Here is a 19,553-nt window from a genome sequence, read left to right on the forward strand (position 1 = left end):
CAATCTTTTCTCTCAAGAAGCTCGTGAATAATTGCCTAATTATTTCCCGTAAGTTTTCAACTCCCTTTACTCATTTCTTCTCGGTTCTGTCCTCGGCCAACATCTAGACCCCTCCCCTTCTCTAAACTTTCATTCTCACTCCCACCAAATGGGTAGATTTAAGTGTTTAGTAGATACTGACGGTGGTATGGAGGGTTTCTGGGCCAAATATCAAATTCCCCAAGATGTAGGCTTAAGATACTGTCCTGTAGAAGCCATAGGTAACGCTAGGAGAGAGGGAGAAGTCATCATCCCCATCATCGCCTTCCTAGAAGGTGGGATGACCCTTCCTATGAAAAACATAACCAGCGAATACCTTCGTAACCATAAGTTATGCCCAGATCAGTGCACGCCAAATGTATTTAGAGTCTTAGGTTGTGTCGATGCTTTAAACGAGCAAATGGGTCTGAACCTCACATGGCACGATGTCGTTTACATGTATGAGTGCCATAAGCTTAAAAGCGTAGGATACTACCTTAAATCCAGGTCTAGCATTGTTAGGCTCATATCCTGTCTTCCCAAGTCCAACAAAGGCATGAAAGACGACTATCTCATCGCCTAGGGAAACTGGTCTGACGGTCCTCACTGCCCAGTCGAATGGGGAGACCCAGGTGTGACTCCATAGGAGTTAGATTCCCCAACCCATGACTTAATCCCATTATCTTTACCGTTTTTTATTACATTGCATATTATTGCACTTTCCTTTGATATTTATCACTAATCTAACCATGCTCGTCTCCTCGGATGTTTTTCATAGATAAACAACATGTACGTCAGCGTCTAAGCCTTTGCAACGTCCCAGACCTCAATCGCGTTCTTTGCTCCGAAGTCTTCGTTAGCAAAGACCTACAAGTGAGAGCAGCCCACCTGATATTAGGATACGATCCTTTGTCAGACAACTTCCAGGAGATTGACAACGCGATCACCGCGGGAGACAAACGACGCAGAAGGATAGATGTTTCTCGACGAGGCTTCCTTTCTAACCAGGTCTCCCAGATGACCCCTCCATCATTCTATACTCTCGCCCCATCGCAGCAATTCCTCTCTCGGCACATTCCCAAACAACAGCCGTTCGAGAAGAACCTGCGTCCTTGCAACAATCGTTGGACGAGGAGATTGACCAGTTTCGCCTCGAAGAAGCTGAGAGACCTTGAAAGGATCAACTAGTCATCCTCTCAGATGAAGAGCACTTACTAGCAGAAACTTCGGGCATAAAAGGTATGATAATTGCACAGCCCGACTCTAGCTCCGAAGAAGACGATATGTCCACTCTTAGGAAGCTGATGTCAAAGAGGGGCTTGAAAGCCTCTCAAAAGGATGTGGGTGAGTCCTAGATCCCTCCATCTTTGCCACCACCCCCTCCTCCCTTCGATCCTAAGCTTCCCATTCTAAAGCCTAAGAAGAAGAGAAAAAATGAGGCCGAGGAGGCAGATGTGGAGAGGCAGAAGAAACTAAAACAACAACAACAGAAAGCTGGCAAAGGTAAGGGACGTGCCTCTTCAGTGGAAAGTAGGAAGAACCGTGACCTGGCCGAGGTACGCTGTACACAGGCCAACTGGTCTCTCGAACTGAAGCTGGATGGGGCACCAATTTCTTGCCAATCCAGCATCAGGGCATTCCAGCAAGGTCACACCCACCACCTTGCTAAGGCTTTGGAACGGCCTCTTCTTCTACCAAAGGACATGGACGCCCTGGACAAGATGAACCAACCGCATCTTTTTCTCTCGCTCAAGAGGGACTTAGCTTTAGTGAATGTCTCGCGTTTACCCCCACCTTACTGCTTTCACTACACTTTAACAATAAAATCGTTCTCATGTACTTTGAATTTGCTTTAACAATAATGCATTTATTTTAATATTTTAACGCAGGCCATTCAAGAAGTCTTTGCTGCCGAGAAGTGGGTAGAAGACTCTTGGAAGAAAGCTGCAGCTGAACATGAGGTCAGGCAGGAGACCAAGAAGTCCCTAGGCTAAGCTCTTGCGCAGAACGAGAACCTAACCAAGCAACTGGCAGAGCAGAAAAGGGAGAGGGACGGTGCCGAGGCCAGCCTGAAGACGATGAGAACCCAGGTGGAGGGGCAACGCAAGCTTCTGCGCCAAAAGGACGAGGACATGTCCAAAGTCTAGCAAGAAAACTCCGACCTGAAGAAGGAGCTTGCTAGAATGAGGGAGGAGGCTTATACCTTCAAAGAAAGCATGGAGGCCGCGAAGAAGGCTGCTTACAAAGAAGGGGTGGAGGCGACAAAGAACCAACTGACAGAGGAGTTCGTCGAACTATGCCGGGAGTACTGCCAACAAGTGTGGGCAGAAGCTCTAAATGTGGTAGGGATTCCCGCAATTTCCGAGTTGAGGAAGCTTGAGAATATTTGGCTTCCTCAGGACATCCAGGTGCTCGAAGAGCTTCCTCCTGTCACACCTACCCCCGAGACGGTGCCTTCAACGCATCCATCCATGATTCCGCTGCCCATTCCAACTCCTAAAGAACCTGCTGGTTCTGACAAAGAGAATGAACAAGGTGATGGAGACGAGAAGCCTACGAGTCAGAATGCCAAGCCCAATGTCCCTCCACCAGTGGCAAGAGACAAAGGGAAGCAAGTCCAAACCTTATTCGAAGCAAAGCTGAAACAAACAGAGGAGGACAACAAGTCAAAAGGGGCTGCCAGCACTTCCAAGCAGGATCCCCCTACCAAGGCTTAAGGCTCAGGCCACTTAGGACCCCCCTCTTTTTTGTGATGAGTTTTTTTTGTATTAGGACTTTCATTTTAACTTTTTTTTTTTAATTTCAAAATTTTATCTCCAATGTATCCATTGACAACAATTAATGAGAAATTTGAAAGATTTGATTTTCCCCCAACTTTCAACCTTCAGTACAACTATACTAATTCACTTCTTCTTAGCGTAAAATTACCTCAGTACAACTATACTAAGTCTTTACCACATTTCGATTAGCAGTAGCTTCAAATAAAAGTACATACACTTAGCGTATATATGTAAATCATGCCTTAAGACCATAACACATGTAGTACAACAATACACAATCTAAAACTGAATTTAGCATTTAGTTTGGGGAATAAAGCAATCCATCAAACTTACCGTGGCTCATCAACACATCAATTTCCACGAGGTATGTGGTCCGAGGACCATGCATGACCAAGCTTCTATTTGATATTTAGAAATAATGAATTGAAGTGTTAATTTTCCCCCAACTTTCAACCTTCAGTACAACTATACTAATTCACTTCTTCTTAGCGTAAAATTACCTCGGTACAACTATACTAAGTCTTTACCACATTTCGATTAGCAGTAGCTTCAAATAAAAGTACATACACTTAGCGTATATATGTAAATCATGCCTTAAGACCATAACACATGTAGTACAACAATACACAATCTAAAACTGAATTTAGCATTTAGTTTGGGGAATAAAGCAATCCATCAAACTTACCGTGGCTCATCAACACATCAATTTCCACGAGGTATGTGGTCCGAGGACCATGCATGACCAAGCTTCTATTTGATATTTAGAAATAATGAATTAAAGTGTTAATTTCCCCAAAGTAGAAGTTCTAAGGACCCGACATAACTAAGGTTCTGTTTAACAATCAACAGGATATTAATTTCCACAAGGTATGTGGTCCGAGGACCATACATGACCAAGTTTCTGTTTGATATTTAGAAATAGTGAGTTGAAATGTTAATTTCCCCAAAGTAGAAGGTCTGAGGACCCGACATAACTAAGGTTCTGTTTAACAATCAACAAGATATCAATTTCCACAAGGTATGTGGTTTGAGGACCATACATGACCAAGTTTCTGTTTGATATTTAGAAATAGTGAATTGAAGTGTTAATTTTCCCAAAGTAGAAGGTCTGAGGACCCGACATAACTAAGGCTCTGTTTAACAATCAACAGGATATCAATTTCCACATGATATGTGGTCCGAGGACCATACATGACCAAGTTTCTATTTGATATTTAGAAATAGTGAATTAAAGTGTTAATTTTCCCAAAGTAGAAGGTCTGAGGACCCGACATAACTAAGGTTCTGTTTAACAATCAACAGGATATCAATTTCCACAAGGTATGTGGTCCGAGGACCATACATGACCAAGTTTCTGTTTAATATTTAGAAATAGTGAATTGAACTGCATAAGGATAATTTGAACAACGAACAACAAAAATGCTTTTTATTAATAATAATACCTTCGTAGGTTGTTTACATTCTAAGGGCGTTGTACAAGTTTTTCATCTAGATCAGCTAAGCGATATGACCATATGCCCGCTACAGAAATGATCCGAAATGGTCCTTCCCAATTTGGTGCTAGCTTTCCCCACGCTGGATTTTTGGAAGTATCCATGACTTTCCTCAACACCAAATCCCTGGCGCTAGTGGCCTTAGCTTCACATGAGCATCATATCCTCATGTGAGCTTCTGTTGATAATAAGCCATTTGGACCATGGCGGTCTCTCGTCGTTCCTCAACCAGATCCAAGCTTCTTTCCAGGAGGCCATTGTTATTTCTCGGGCTGAAAGAACTCATCCTTAATGTGGGAAACCTAGATTCCAAAGGTATCACCGCCTCGGCCTCGTAGGTCATGGAGAAGGGTGTTTTTCTCGTGGATCTTCGCGGCGTAGTCTGATATGTCCACAACATGTGTGGCGATTCCTCTACCCATCTACCCCTTGCGTCATCCAGCCTCTTCTTAAGTCCACTGACTATAACTTTGTTAACAGCCTCGGCCTGCCCATTTCCCTAAGAATAAGCGGGAGTGGAGTATCTATTTGTGATGCCCAAGTCATTACAATATTTCTTGAAAGTTTTACTATTGAATTGCACGCCATTATCTGAAATAAGTGTGTGAGGTATCCTAAATCTAGTGATAATGTTCTTCCAGATAAATTTCTTGGAGTCCACATCCCTAATATTTGATAAAGGCTCAGGTTCGACCCACTTGGTGAAATAATCGGTTCCCACGAGTAGCCACCTTTTGTTTCCCACGATCCTCAGAAAAGGCCCAACTATATCCAGTCCCCATTGAGCAAATGGCCAAGGACTAGACAAAGGATTAAGGACACCACCAGGCTGATGAATATTGGGAGCAAACCTCTGGTATTGGTCACATTTTCTTACGTAGTCCTGAGCCTCTCTCTACATATTGGGCCACCAATATCCCTGAGTCAGAGCTCTATGGGCTAAGGATCTCCCCCTAGTATGGCTTCCACAAATTCCCTCGTGTAATTCTTCCAAAAGTGCCTCTGTCGCTTCAGGATGTACGCACAGTAGGTACGGTCCTGAAAATGAGCGTTTATATAACTTCTGATTCTTGGACAACCAGAATTGAAGTGCCTTTCAACGAATTTTATCTGCTTCAGACTTCTCTGGCAGAATATCGCTTTTTAGAAAAGAAACCATGGGGTCCATCCAACTAGGTCTGGGCCTTATCAGATGGATATGGGCGGCACCTGTGGTAGTTAAAGTCAGTTTCAACAAGTCTTCAACGAGGATAATCCTAGGCAAACACTGAGCCGAGGACGTCGCCAAAGTGTCCAACGAGTCCGCATGCATGTTTCCACTTCTAGAAACATGCAAAAGGATGAAAGAATCAAACTCGGATTGTAAACATTTGACCTGGGTCAGGTACTCTTGCATTCTTGGATCCCTAGCCTCCATGGTCCCCGTCACTTGGCCCACAACTAATTGAGAATCTAAGAACATATGAACTACCTTTCCCCCCCATTCTCCGTACCATGTCCATACCAACCAAGACAGCTTCGTACTCAACCTCGTTATTAGTGGCCGAGAATGCTAATCTCAATGATTTCTCAAAGGTAATTCCTTCAGGGGATGCCAAAACAAGTCCAACGCCAGATCCCCTCTGGTTTGCTGCCCCATTAACATACGCTCTCCAAATCGGAGGCCCTTTGCCTGTGATCACACCAACTAATTTTTCATCCATGTGCGATTCCTTCGCAATTTCTTCTAACAATGGTTCGACGAATTCTACCACCAAATCAGCGAGAACCTGGCCCTTCACCGAGGTGCGCGGTATATATTTGATATCGAAAGCTTCCAGAATAGTTCCCCACTTGGCCACCCTCTCCAAGTAGTCAGCACTTCGCAATACTGACTTGAGAGGCAGTTGAGTCAAAACCATGACGATGTGGGATTGGAAGTGGTAAGGAAGCTTCGTGTGGCATGGACTACGGTCAGAATTGCCTTATCCAAAGGCAAATAACGCACCTCAGCTTCATTCAAAAATTTGCTAACATAATAAACCAGTCTTTATACCCCACCGTCGTCCCTTATCAGAACCAGGCTGATTGCATGGATAACTATAACTAGGTACGCAAACAGGATTTCATCGACCACTGGCCGAGACATGATGGGTGGCCGGGAAAGATATTCCTTAAGTTGCTGAAAAGCTAAAGCGCACTCCCCGGACCATTGGAATCCTTTCCATTTATTTAACAGTTGGAAAAAAGGTCTACACCTATCAGCGGACCGAGAAATAAATCTGCTGAGAGCAGCAGTTATCCCGGTCAATTTCTGAACTTCCTTTGGATTCCGAGGTGGTTGCAAGCCCTGAATGGCTTTGACCTGTACCGAATTTACCTCTATTCCTCTATGAGTCACCATGTAGCCTAGGAATTTTCCGGAGCCTACCCCAAAATAACACTTTGAGGCGTTAAGGCGCAGCTTGTACTTCCTAAGTGTTTGAAAGGTGTCGTCCAAATCTTTCACATGCATTGGTACTGTCTTACTCTTCACTACCATATCATCCACATATACCTCAATGGTCTTCCCAAGTTATGATTCGAACATCCTGGTCATTATCCTTTGGTAAGTAGCCCCTGCATTTTTCAAACCGAATGGCATCACTTTATAATGATAATTCCCCGTAGGAGTAATGAAGGCAGTCTTCTCCTAATCGCCCAACGCCAATGGTATTTGGTGATAACCCTAGAAGGCATCTAAAAAACTCATCCGAGGATGCTCGACCGTAGTGTCCACTAGCTGATCGATACGAGGTATCGGGAACGAGTCTTTTGGGCAGACTTTGTTTAGGTCTGTGAAGTCCACACAAACTCTCCACTTTTCGCTCTTCATTTTTACAACGACTGTGTGTGCCAACCATTTTGGGTAGAAAACTTCTTTAATAGCCCCAGCCCTTTTGAGCTTGAGCACCTCTTCCTTGACGGCCTCGGCATGCTCTTTCGAAGAACGCCGAGGTGGCTGCCTCTTGGGAGCAACGGCAGGGTTGACGTTCAAATGATGGCAAATGAAACTTGGGTCAACCCCCGAAGCCTCATAGGGATCCCAGGCAAAAACATCGATATTGTTTTTCAAAAACATCGATATTGTTTTTCAAAAACATCGATATTGTTTTTCAAAAACATCACCAATTCCATCTTCTCTTGGTGTGGTAGTTGTATCCCAACTTGAAAGAACCTTTCGGGGTCATCATTTATGAGAAATCTTTCCAAATCTTCACATGTGGCCTCCTCTACTGTCACCGCACCGGGCACATCCAGAGTTGTTAATTCCTATAAGTCTTTCACAGCCGAGGCCGAGGATTCTAATTTAGCTTAATGCAGCAATGCGGTTGATATGCATTGCCTTGCTATTGATTGGCTACCAAGAATTTCTTCAATCAATCCACCCGAGGGAAATTTTACTTTAACATGTAAGGTCGAGGAGACAGCACCCAGAGCATGCAACCAAGGCCTGGCGACGATGGCCGTGTATGGAGAATATGCGTCAACCACAATGAAATCTACATCGACTGTTTTCGAGCCAGACTATACGGGCAATCGAATCTATCCCTTTGGTATAACAACCTTCCCTTCAAAACTTATCAACGGCGAGTCATAGGGAGTGAGATCCTCCAGCCCTAACTGAAGCCCCTTAAATAAGTCAGGGTACATAATATCTGCACCATTACCTTGATCGACCATCACCCTCTTGACATCATAATTCCCTATCCTCAATCTGACCACCAGGGCATCATCATGTGGTTGAATAGTCCCAACCTTATCTTCATTGGAGAATCCCAAAATAGGCGTACTCCCCTTGATCCTCTTCGGCCTCGAGCCAAACTCTTCGTCCTGGGAATGTGACACCGCCATCACCCTTATAGGATAGGAACCGATTCTGCCAGGTGTAGTGAAGATGACATTAATCGTTCCCAAGGGCGACCGAGATGAGTTATTCTTCTGATTGTTTGAACCCGAATGATTTCCTTGTTCGTTGGGTTGATATAGGTGCTGCTTCAATTTTCCCTCGCTAACAAGCTACTCTAAATGGTTCCAAAGGGTCCGATAATTCTCGGTGGTATGACCCACATCTTGATGATACTAGCAAAAAAGGTTCTGATTCTGCTTCGTAAGGTCCCCCGCCATCTTACAAGGCCACTTGAAATAGGGTTCCTTACGAACTTTCTCTAGCAATTGGTGCACTAGTTCTCGGAATACGGTATTAACTACTTGAGGAGTGGCTGAACCAGATTGCCCAGAGAAATCTCTCCTCGGCTTATTGTTATGGTACATGTCTGACCTGAAATCCCTTCTCTCCTACGGGATAACCTCCGCCTTACCCTTACCTTGTTGTTGATCTTCCTCAACCCTTTTGTACTCGTTGATGTGATCCATGAGGCGACGTACACTTCGCACGGGCTTTTTAGTCAGAGATTTCCTTAAATCATGATCAGTTGGGAGGCCCACTTTGAAAGTGTTAATCGCCACTTCATCAAAATCTCCGTCGATTTCGTTAAACATCTCCCAGTACCTATCAGAATATGCTTTCAAAGTCTCACCCTCCTTAATGGCCATAGATAACAATGAGTCCAAAGGCCGAGGGACTTTTCTGCATGTAATGAATCGAGACGCGAATGTCCTAGTGAGTTCCATGAAAGAATCGACAGACCCCGGCTTTAGTTCGTTAAACCATCTCATAGCAACAGGTCCCAGGCTAGAGGGAAAGACTTTGCACATCAAGGCTTCGTTCTGAGAATGTACCGCCATCCTCTGATTAAAATGGCTCACGTGTTCGACTGGGTTTGTCCTGCCATTATAGATGGTGAAGGTGGGCTGAGTGAACCACCGTGGAAGCCTTCCCTTCTCAATCCTGTGTGAGAAGGGGGACTTGGAAAGTTGGTGCAACGTTCGGCTCATAGCATCATTCCCCAAGCCCCTAGAGAGAAACTTCTTATTCTTACGACTTGGAAGCTCATCCTTCTTGTAAAAGGAGGTTTCGCTAGAGGGAGTCTTGGACCTTGGACTGTAACTGCTTCCCCGTGACCCCCTAGAGGAAGGATTAGACGGAGGTGAAGCCCGCCTTCGTCTGACACGACGTAGCTTTTTCTTGAGGTGGTCAATCTCCCTCTGTATGGCCTCAGCATCATCCTCATGAGTGGCCCTGCTCCCACCACGCAAATGGCTTGCATCAGAGTGTGGTGTACGCACACTTCCCTCTCGATCCCTCCGACGCTCGAGACACTTAAAATGATCTTCGCGCTGGGACCCCTGAGACTCTGCATGACGCGAACCTAAGCCTGCCATCATGTTCCAATACCTTCAACACTCGATTTCCCACAGACGATGCCAATTGTAAGTGCACAATTTGTACCCGGACCCAAACGAGTGATGGGCTCAGGCCCAAAGAGCCTTATACAATGAAATTTGTAGAGTATGGGTTTGAAACGTAGGTTAGGGATATTGGAAAGTTGATAAATAGGCTAGGATGCCGTAGTATGCAAGTAATAGATGAATATGACAAAAAAAACCCTCCTTAGACGTAAGCCGAAGACAATTTGTATAGCCTTTCTTTCTCTAAGCAAAAGATTACAATTTTTTAGCTTCCAAAGGAGAGATCCCCTTCTTTTTTCCTCTCTCGTCTTCTTATATCCTTCTTCTTCTTCCCTGTTTCATCCACGTGTAACACAGATCTTTCTCTTAGATACTTGTCCCATCCATCACCTTCTTAAAGTCTTCCAATAATAGCTGGAAGGCTAAATACTACTGTTCAGAGGTCATTTTTCCATTAATGCGACCAGGGAGGTAGATGCAGGTCCTTTAATGCGGTGGTAGCAGCTTTTTTCTCAGATATTTCTCACACGTTCCTGCTTCTAACGGGTGCTTGGATCACACCTTTACCCAGCAGATCTTCCAAAATTCTATCTCTAAACCCTTTAGCGAGTCCCATGACCTCTTCTGGGCCTGTCCGAGGAGATACTCCTCCTCGGACAACTCCTCGGTCCCTTGTAGTGTGGACTGGCCCGTGGGCCAAGAAGACTCTGATTGAATAGATTTATACCCACTAACTAGATCCAAGGCCCAAACGTGCATTTAAGCATTTTTTTACCCCCCCCCCCAGATGTTTCTATATAACATTTATTATTTGTATTTTTTATTGCTTCATTTTTTTTATGAGATTTTATTGCTTCATTGGCATCCTAGTATTGAAGTTTTATTGAAATTCTTCTTATATTGAGTCATGTTTTTTTGTGTTGTTTCTTTTCTTTTTTATTTGGCCCATGAAAACTGTGAGAAATTACCTCAAATTCTTAGTTTGATTTGGTTTAAGATTTCTCGGTGTGGGAGGAAATATTTTTTCTTTGGTTAGAAAAAAAAATAATTTTCTTCAGTATGGAATGAAAGTTCTTTCTTAAAGAAGTAATTGGCTATTTCTTGTCCATGTAAGAATAGAATTAGAGCATTATAAATAAACATTGGGGCAAAGGGTTTAGTGTCTTTTGTTCACAAGTCCTCTCATACAAAGAGAGTACTCTTAAAAGAACATGGAGTGGGCTTATATGATGAGTAATTTGAGCGTTTTATCTCGTTTAATTTTGTAAGAGGGACTTATTGAGTGTATTGGTTATGCTAGAGTTATTAATGTACTTGGAGTTTGGAATTGTGAGTTTGTGTGCAAGGTTTGTTAGTTTATGTTTCTTTTTTCATTTTTGTGAGTGTTGTTTTTGTAACTATGTTGATAGGCCAAAAAGGTATTGACCCCTTGTGATAGATTAATTAATTAATAAGCCAAGTTTATTAATTAATCAATTTAACATGCAAACGCGTGGTAGCACAAATAAATCACCAATAAACTAAAGTACAGCGGAAAATAAATTTGATACAGTGATTTGTTTACGAATGGGGAAAACTTCCAAGGCAAAAACCCCACTGGGTGATTTTAAAGTCATCACTTCCAAGAATCCACTATTATCACAACAAGCAGTTATAAGTAAAGGAATCCCAGTACTTTATACCAACCTACAGTTGAACCCTTACTCCAATACCCAATTGGAATTGTTCTGTAGTGACAATCTCTCATTTCTAATGCACAGCTCCCAATATGTGACTAACCAATTGCGCAGATCCTAGTACGTGACCTTCAATCACCAACTTGAGAAAGATGTTGGCTGCAAAGTTCTTCAGTTCATCCTCACAATGAAGAACAAGAAAATGCTTGGTTACAAAACCCTATAATGCAAAGACACAACAGCTTCTTCACAAAGATATGAACTAGGGCAAACTTTATCTCCGGTCACAAATTGCTTGAACAGACTTTGCTCAATGCTAGTGCAACTTGTGCTTACTTTTACGGCCCTTAAAATAATCATTTTATATGTCTAGGGTTATGAGAAAAGAAGGCCCAAAGACATGTCCACGGATTAGAATCAAAACAGTACTGAAAAACTGTTTTTCTTAAATCTCGACAGCTAGAGGTGTTGAGGTGCTATCAAGCAGCTGTCGAGTCACGGGGTTAAAACAGCTTCTTAAAGTTCGATAGATGTAGCTGTCGAGCTTTAATGAAGAGCACTTCTCAGCTTGTTTCTTGGACAGACTTGCATGGCTTTAACATTTGATCTTGAAACCTTATTTCTTGAAGTATCAAAAACATCCTAGATTTACCCAATTACAAGTAAAGTGCGTTTTGTCAAAGGATTAGCCAATTACATAAAAGAATGACATATGTTCTTATTAAGTGAATCACATATGTCCTAACATATGTAACTTGGTAGGTTTGGTTTGTGAGGTTTGATTGGAAATGATTCTAATTCATATATAGTTGATAGTTAATTTTGGTTAGCATTAGTCATGGACATAGGTTTGGAGTCGCAACTTAATCATGTAAAATATTGTTTTTTGTATTTTGTTTTTGTTTTTGTTTTATTTTATTGTTCAAGCAAATTCACTTTTACTAGCCCTAAATCACAAAAATTATTTTTTTTACTCTCCTATAATGTGTTGAGTTTAGACAAAATGAGACATCTACAACTAAAAATAGGCAATTTATACGATTAATATTTAGGATGGTGTCATTGTTTACTCTCTTTTTATGAGGAGAATCAGAATTTGAATCTCTCCTTTCTTATTTTCCAAAAAAATGTGGATATAGTATTATCTATATATAATTTTTAAAAGTTGAAGCATGGCATTTATGGTTGCTACACTCCTATTGAGCCACATCAATGTAGCATTTTGGTCTATTTGGTTAATTTTGGTCCAATTAGGTCTATTTTGGTCCATTTAGTCCATTTCATTTAGTTTGGTCCATCTCAATCTAGTTCCGTCCATTTAGTCCACTTTGGTCTAGTTCAGTCCAATTCAGTGATGCTTTGGAGGAGCAGTTTGTGTAGAGAAAGGAGTAGATTCATGACAATCATGTCACATTCTTAGCGTAACTTAATGGAATTACATTTTTTATGTTATTAAATTTCTGTATTTTTTCTAATATAAGTTATGGATTTACATATATTTGCTTTCTCTTTAGTTCATACAAGATGTATAAATGATGAACCTTTTGTAAAAAGTACTAGAAACAAATTTTAACTACACATTACATTATTTATAAAATATCTTGTCTTATATAATAATTAAATGTAAAATGCATTTTGTTTCTGTATGGTCACCAAACCCAAAAGTGGGGCATATTGGATTTGCTTTGGGAAATCATTGTTGCATGTAGTACAAGCACAAACACACTTATCAATGAAGCACCAAATGCATGTCCCATTTTTTCAAGACTCTACCTTATCTTTCTTCAATGGGAAGGTGACACCTTACCTATTGGCAAAGTGACACATGCCCATTTCCACCATTGTTAAAGAAGAAAATGACTCAATGAAGAGAAGACGCACTTTAATACTACGGAGGAAGCTTTCTTCCCACCTCTTCTTTCTCTTCTCTCCACTGCTTCCTTCTCTCTTTCTCCATTGTAACACAATACCTCCATTGTAACCATTTTCAAAAAATAGTGGAATATTCGACTGGCTTGTGCCGCTCGTGGTTTTCTCCCTCTCCCAACATAGAGGGTTTCCACGCTAAAAAAATCTGTGTATATTTCTCTTGCAGCTTTACTCTTATGTACTTCATTTTCCTGTAAATACTAAAGCACCATTTTTGACAAAGATGATGTTTAAATGAACTATTACGGTTTTAGAGATCTTTACAAAATAATCTCCAAAATCTAACTTGCATGAACAGTTTCTTTTAAAAAAGAAAACATAATTTTTCAAATAACAAATATAAATAGTTTAATTTAGAAAATCTAATATATTGTATCAACTATATTTTGTTAAAAAATAATCATACCATTTGATGAAGAATTTGAGACTAATACTTATAAGTCTCATCTACTATTTTCATTTTTCATTAAACAAAAAACAAATATTTAAAAATTTCCATGCATTGTATAGGTTTGTGACTAGTTCTTATAATTCTCCAACATATTAGAGTCTCTCAATTAGTGGCATGAAATTTGAGATTGAAATATTGGGTGAAGTCTGTATACATAAACTATTTAAGAATTAATGTCATAATGACGAATTTACTCTTATTTAGGATGGATAAACTCCAAAGATTGTGTATCCCATGGGCAGATACAAAGCATAAAATAAAAAAATGTTTCCCAATAATCTACAATTTGATGGTTTATATCTCAAGCTTCTAATTTAAACTTTTGCAAAAATATTATTTATCCAAAAAAAATTCGAAATTATAATATAGCTTCTAAACAGATATTATCCATGCTCAAATAATTGTTATTTAATTACTTACAAGGAAATCTCTCACTGCTCATGTTATTGGGATATCATAACATAATTAACTAGAGACCATCCCAGAGTACTCTGGGATGGTCTCTAGCTCAGCTATGAAAGCATCAAATCTTAAAATAGCTCAGCTGGTATCAAAAATCCCCATGGCAATTAACTAGTGTAACTTGTCGTCCACTAGATATAAGTCATAGATGAGAAGAGTATGACTTCTTGGTTGTGGTCACTGTAAGATGAGTCATGCCCCGACAAGAAAAACAACGTAAAACAATTGCTTTTCAAAGCCACTTTGTAAAAAGTCATCTATGTAATATTCCAAATAAGACTTCATGCTCTCACTTTTTTGTCGTTCATGTTTTGAAAAGAAATTTAGGCCTAATTTTCTAAGTTCTTCTTAGAATGCTGATATCAGAGTAATCTAATTGTCAACTTTTTCGTCAGTGTCTAATTTCTTATCTTTCACAGTCACACACTCATGTTCTTGATCACTTTGCTTTTCTTCATCTCCTCCTTGATCTGCTATTTCGTTCTTTTTGGCCTTAGCTTCCTCAATTTCTATCCTTTTCACTTTGAGGAATTCGATCAATCCCTTAAGAACAATGTCAGACTCGTCGTGCTTAATCAGTTGCTCTGCTACCTCAGCTGGGGTTACTTGTGTGGTTCCAATAGCCTCCTCAATCTCTCCAAACAGTGCATGCTCTTTAATCCCAAGATAATTAGCAGCAAGAACTGAAAATCCACATGGGGTGCAATAGGACATGTGAATGTGGACATCCATGCGTCCTGGGCGCAACAATGCCGAGTCTAGCTTGTCCTTGTGGTTGGTGGTAAAAACGATAATCCGCTCGTCGCCACAACTCGACCAAAGCCCATCAATGAAATTGAGCAGGCCAGACAATGTCACCTATCACAATAGAATATTTCATTTATACATTCACGTAATAATTCACAGTTGCCGACATGATAAGTTGCGAACAAGGATGAAGTCAAGAATTGGAGTTACAATGTTCACAAAATAAAATTGATTGATAGGACTAAAATTTCTATAGTTTTGCTATTGGTGATTTTGTTGTTGGGCTATTTTCTTTTCCTGTTTTGGGCTTGTTGATTTTATTTTAGGATTTTAGATCCATAATTTTTTTAATGACCTTTAAGAGGGATAATGATATTGTTGAGGGGGAGTTAAGTGTAATTTTATTAAATCAAATTCCTAAGGTCAGTACTTGTATAAATATATACTAATTATTTTTTCAAAATTTGGGGGGATGGCCCCCAAGACTAACCAATGGCTCCATCCCTAATTATGAATAGTAGATGATAAGTGATATAAATAACCAGCCTAAATGAGAACAAATAAAAACCTCACAATTTAACTATTGCAAAAATAATTATGTGTAGTAGCATCACTAGTTGAAAATTTTGAGCAAAAGCTGAATTGGATTATCCATGTCAAACTTCAAAGAGTAAAATAGTCATTATGAAAGAAAGATATGAGTTAATCTAGTCATTCAAGGGGATAATTCTTAAGTAATTTCAGAACAATGTTTCGGGCTCTTACATAGGAGGCACTATGGTGAGACCCACTTTTATGTAAGAGTCCGAGCACTACTCCCAGAAGTATTTTACCATTCAAAATAGGAAAGAGACGTATCCTAGATGAAAAGAGTTCTTATAATTGAAAAAGACAAATCTGCGAGAAGTTATTGGGCTATTGCTTGCATACTTAGGCTGATGATGTTATTAAAACAAACAGAATATTCATATAAAAAAAGAAGTATACAAAACAAACGAAATGCGGCTGGTTATAGCAACATGTGTGCAATGAAACAAACAAATAGAGTAATATCTTTCAAAGTCAATTTAATTCAATATAATCAATGTTTAAATTCAATTATAAAATTTAATGTATTCCACTTAAAGTATTGTGCCTGTAAGTCTTAGACATGTCATGATTCATGAAGCATGATCAATGCCTATAAAGCATTGATTATACTTCATGACATCGCGTTTTGTAAGATAAAATACTTTAATTTTAAACAAACAACCAAATTCAATATATAAATGTGTTTGGTATGAATTTATTTGACTTTTCTTAAAATAGAGTAAAAATATAATTATTAAAAAAAGATTTTAAAAACCTATACACAAAAATAATATAAAAAAAAACTTGTAACAAAACATCTCACACTAAAAAAATATATATGTTCAGTAAAAGGCACAAAATCTTCTCATCCCTTTGGGGGCAAAAACTAAATTAAAAAACAAAGTATAAAATATAAAAAATTTCACTACCAGTCTGATGCACTCAGGGATGACGTGACAAGATCACAGGAATCCCTACGCAATTGGACAAGGACCCAATTAATGGTCAACTAATACAATGGGCCTGAGTACTGAGTGGTGCCTGCAGCCCAGTTAACCCTACAGTGAATAAATAATGCACATTTTCCATTCCAAACAAACAAAAAGTCAAAAACGTCTCTCTCACTTTACTTTATGCAACAACCAGACACTGCGATTTACAGTGCCTTTATTTTGGGCTCAAGTCGCTAGTCAAGTCAGAGCCCATTGTCCACATCTATACTATAACCCCACCAACTACAACTCTACAATTAATTCTTTCTTTCTTTTTTCTTTCCCATATTTTTATTTTGAAAGGCAATTATTATATGGACTGGCAATATCTGTTTGGTTTTTTTAACTGTTTTCCTGGATACGGGTACAAGATGTTTTGATGGGTGAATCAACAAAGATAAATGCTAAGAGAAGGAAATTGAGTTTGTTTTTGTTATTAGGGCCAAACCTCCGATAGGGCTTCATAGCAACACATTAGACTCCCCTGAGAGTGACAAAGAAAGAAATAATACCACACATTACCCCACAGATTTCTAGAGCTTAAAAGGGGATAAGGAAACAACCACCCAAAATTATCAATTTGAGGAGAAGCTTCAATTATACAACTTTTTATTACTTTGTAATCATTCCATGTTGATTTAGGATTAAGATTAACATTCCTAGATAGCCTCTCTTTTCCGCAAACTTTTTAAAGGCTTTTAGATTAAGACAGAATATTCATTTTAGGCCAAAATATACTATTAATCCCTAAATTTTAGTCAATGAGTCATTTAATTTCTAAAATTTAAAGTGAATTCTTTTAGTCCATTATAATAACACAATCACTCCATTAGACACATCAAAGCTAAAAAAAGACCACTTTATATATGTTTGGAATTAAAATCAATCACTTCAAGTTTGTTAAAAAAAACTAAAAACAATCACTTTAAACTAAAAAAAAGAATAAAGAAAGAGAGAGGCTAAAATCACTTATGAGATAAAATCTAGAACTAACAACATATTTACCTTTAATTTTAAGGGCCTAGACCTATAAACATGAGCATTTAGTTAAAACACATACATATGGAACAATTATATAGTGTTTTTTAAATAAAAATAAAAATAAAAATAATTCAGAATTAAACATCTCCATTAAAATCACAAAGAAATGGATCAAACTATGCATCTTGCCAATTATTTAGTATTGCATCACAAATTAAAACACAAAAAAGAAAGGAAGTCAACCATACTAGAAACCTGACCTGTCTCTGTTGGGAGTGGCTTGAAGAGTCTGATTCTGCCGATCGGTCCTGAAACTCAATGGTACAATCAATATCCTCCACCACCAAAATGGACCTGTTGGCCATTGCAATGAGCAACCTCCTAAGCTCCGAGTTGAACTGAATCTCCGTAAGCTCCAAATCATAGATATCAAAATTCAAGTAATTCGCCATTGCAGCAATCAAGCTAGATTTCCCAGTACCCGGAGGACCATACAACAAGTACCCTCTCTTCCAAGCCTTCCCAACCTTCCTATAGTACTCCTTCCTCTTCACAAACCTTTCAAGATCTTCGAGAATAAAGTTCTTGATCTCTAAGTCCATGGCAACCGTGTCAAATGTTGCTGGGTGATCAAGGTTCGTTGAGGTCCACACGTCTGCTAGATTACCGTACATGCTATCAGGGCTAACAGTGAAGATCTTCAATGACTTGGTTTCTTGTTTCTTGGACTTCGCTTCTTGTACAATGTAGGGTAAGTAATGAGTCAAAACCATGTCTTTGTGTTTCTTGTGGAAAGTAAGCTCGAAAGATCGGACCTCAGAGCGTAGTGCGGAATTGAGATCACGCGGGTTGTGAAAGCTTCTTGACTCAACTTGGCGACAGACTAAAACCCAATTGAGCTCAACCCCATTAAAGATATCCATCACTTCTTCATTGCGTTCCATGGCGATTGTAAAGTCCTTTTCTTTATCGGACTTGCTCACCTTGAGTCTTTGTGTGTTGGGTGAGATTTTGCCACCCAAGTATATCTCTGCAGCCTCGTAGATTTGGTTGTTGATGAGACCATCAAACTCGTCGATAACCATGGTGATCTGGGACGAGAAGCGATTGAAGAAGCTTCTGATGCCAGAGAAAAGCAAGCCTTGGAATTCATGGGGCAAGAAATCTTGGGCTATTGATCGAACAAGCATAGCAGTGGCAGCCACAGAAGCTGCGGCTGAGAGAACAGTCTTTGCTGTGGCCAATTTGGTTTCTACAGAAGAAGATGAGGCCTCCATTTTTTTTTTTTTTTGTGTCCGTGTTTTTTTTTTTTCCCAATTAGCCCTCAAAGTTTTAGGCCTTGAGAAATATTGGTTTTGACTTTAATTTGATCTTGGTGATAGTGTGCTTGTTTTTGTCTTGTGAGAGTAGTTTATTGTATGTTTGTGTTTCTTTCCTAGGATAAATGTAAAAGCAAGATTGGACTAATGCAGAGAAAATTTTGGGGCCAATGGCAATGGGGTTGTTGAATCCAACGCAATATTCCAAATCCAAAATATAGAGAACCCATTGTTCGATTCGTCCTTCGGTCGGGATTAGGTAGCCAGTGTTGTTTTTCTTTTGTTTGTAATTTTCTCTCCAAAATTTGTTGACTTTGTAGACTTTGAAATCTTCGTCGAGAAATGAGATTGAGATCTCTTGGGCTTTCGAGGATGACAAAACTTGTCTACCCTTGGTCTATGACTTAACTTTTAAGTACATAATTTTGAATCTAAGACCTAGATGACTAAAAGCATTTGGAAAATTACGGGTTTAGTCTATATTCATGGGATGGAAAATCAAAAACCATGAAATAGGAGTTGCACGGACTTTCTGTTCCAATGGATTAGGATAGACTATAGCCAAAGCAACACCATTATCTTGGATGGTCACAAATATTAATGTATACAATATGAAAGACGCTATGTATGACAGATTGAGTGATGTATAAAAAAAAAGTGTGACAATTGATCTCAGGCCTCTCAAGTTGAGGCCAAAATATAAGAAAAAGGGATTGTGTAGGTTCCAAACAATAGATTTGTTTAATTTTATGTTCATTTCTTTTAGACTAGAATGTGTCGTTTGATAACAATATTCTTGCTCTA

General features: G+C 39.5%; 1 protein-coding gene across 1 annotated transcript; it reads right to left on the bottom strand.

Moving 5' to 3' along the window:
• Window positions 1-14,044: 14,044 nt before the first annotated feature.
• LOC142626265 (protein HYPER-SENSITIVITY-RELATED 4-like) lies at window positions 14,045-18,907 on the bottom strand. Its single transcript, XM_075800069.1, has 2 exons — window positions 17,691-18,907; window positions 14,045-14,998 (listed from the first exon to the last, which is right to left on the bottom strand). The coding sequence occupies exons 1-2, from the start codon at window positions 18,705-18,707 to the stop codon at window positions 14,513-14,515; spliced, it is 1,503 nt and encodes a 500-aa protein (XP_075656184.1). The 5' UTR covers window positions 18,708-18,907; the 3' UTR covers window positions 14,045-14,512.
• Window positions 18,908-19,553: the final 646 nt, after the last annotated feature.

This window comes from Castanea sativa, chromosome 2, assembly GCF_040712315.1.
Source record: "Castanea sativa cultivar Marrone di Chiusa Pesio chromosome 2, ASM4071231v1".
NCBI classification, from domain to species: Eukaryota; Viridiplantae; Streptophyta; class Magnoliopsida; order Fagales; family Fagaceae; genus Castanea; species Castanea sativa.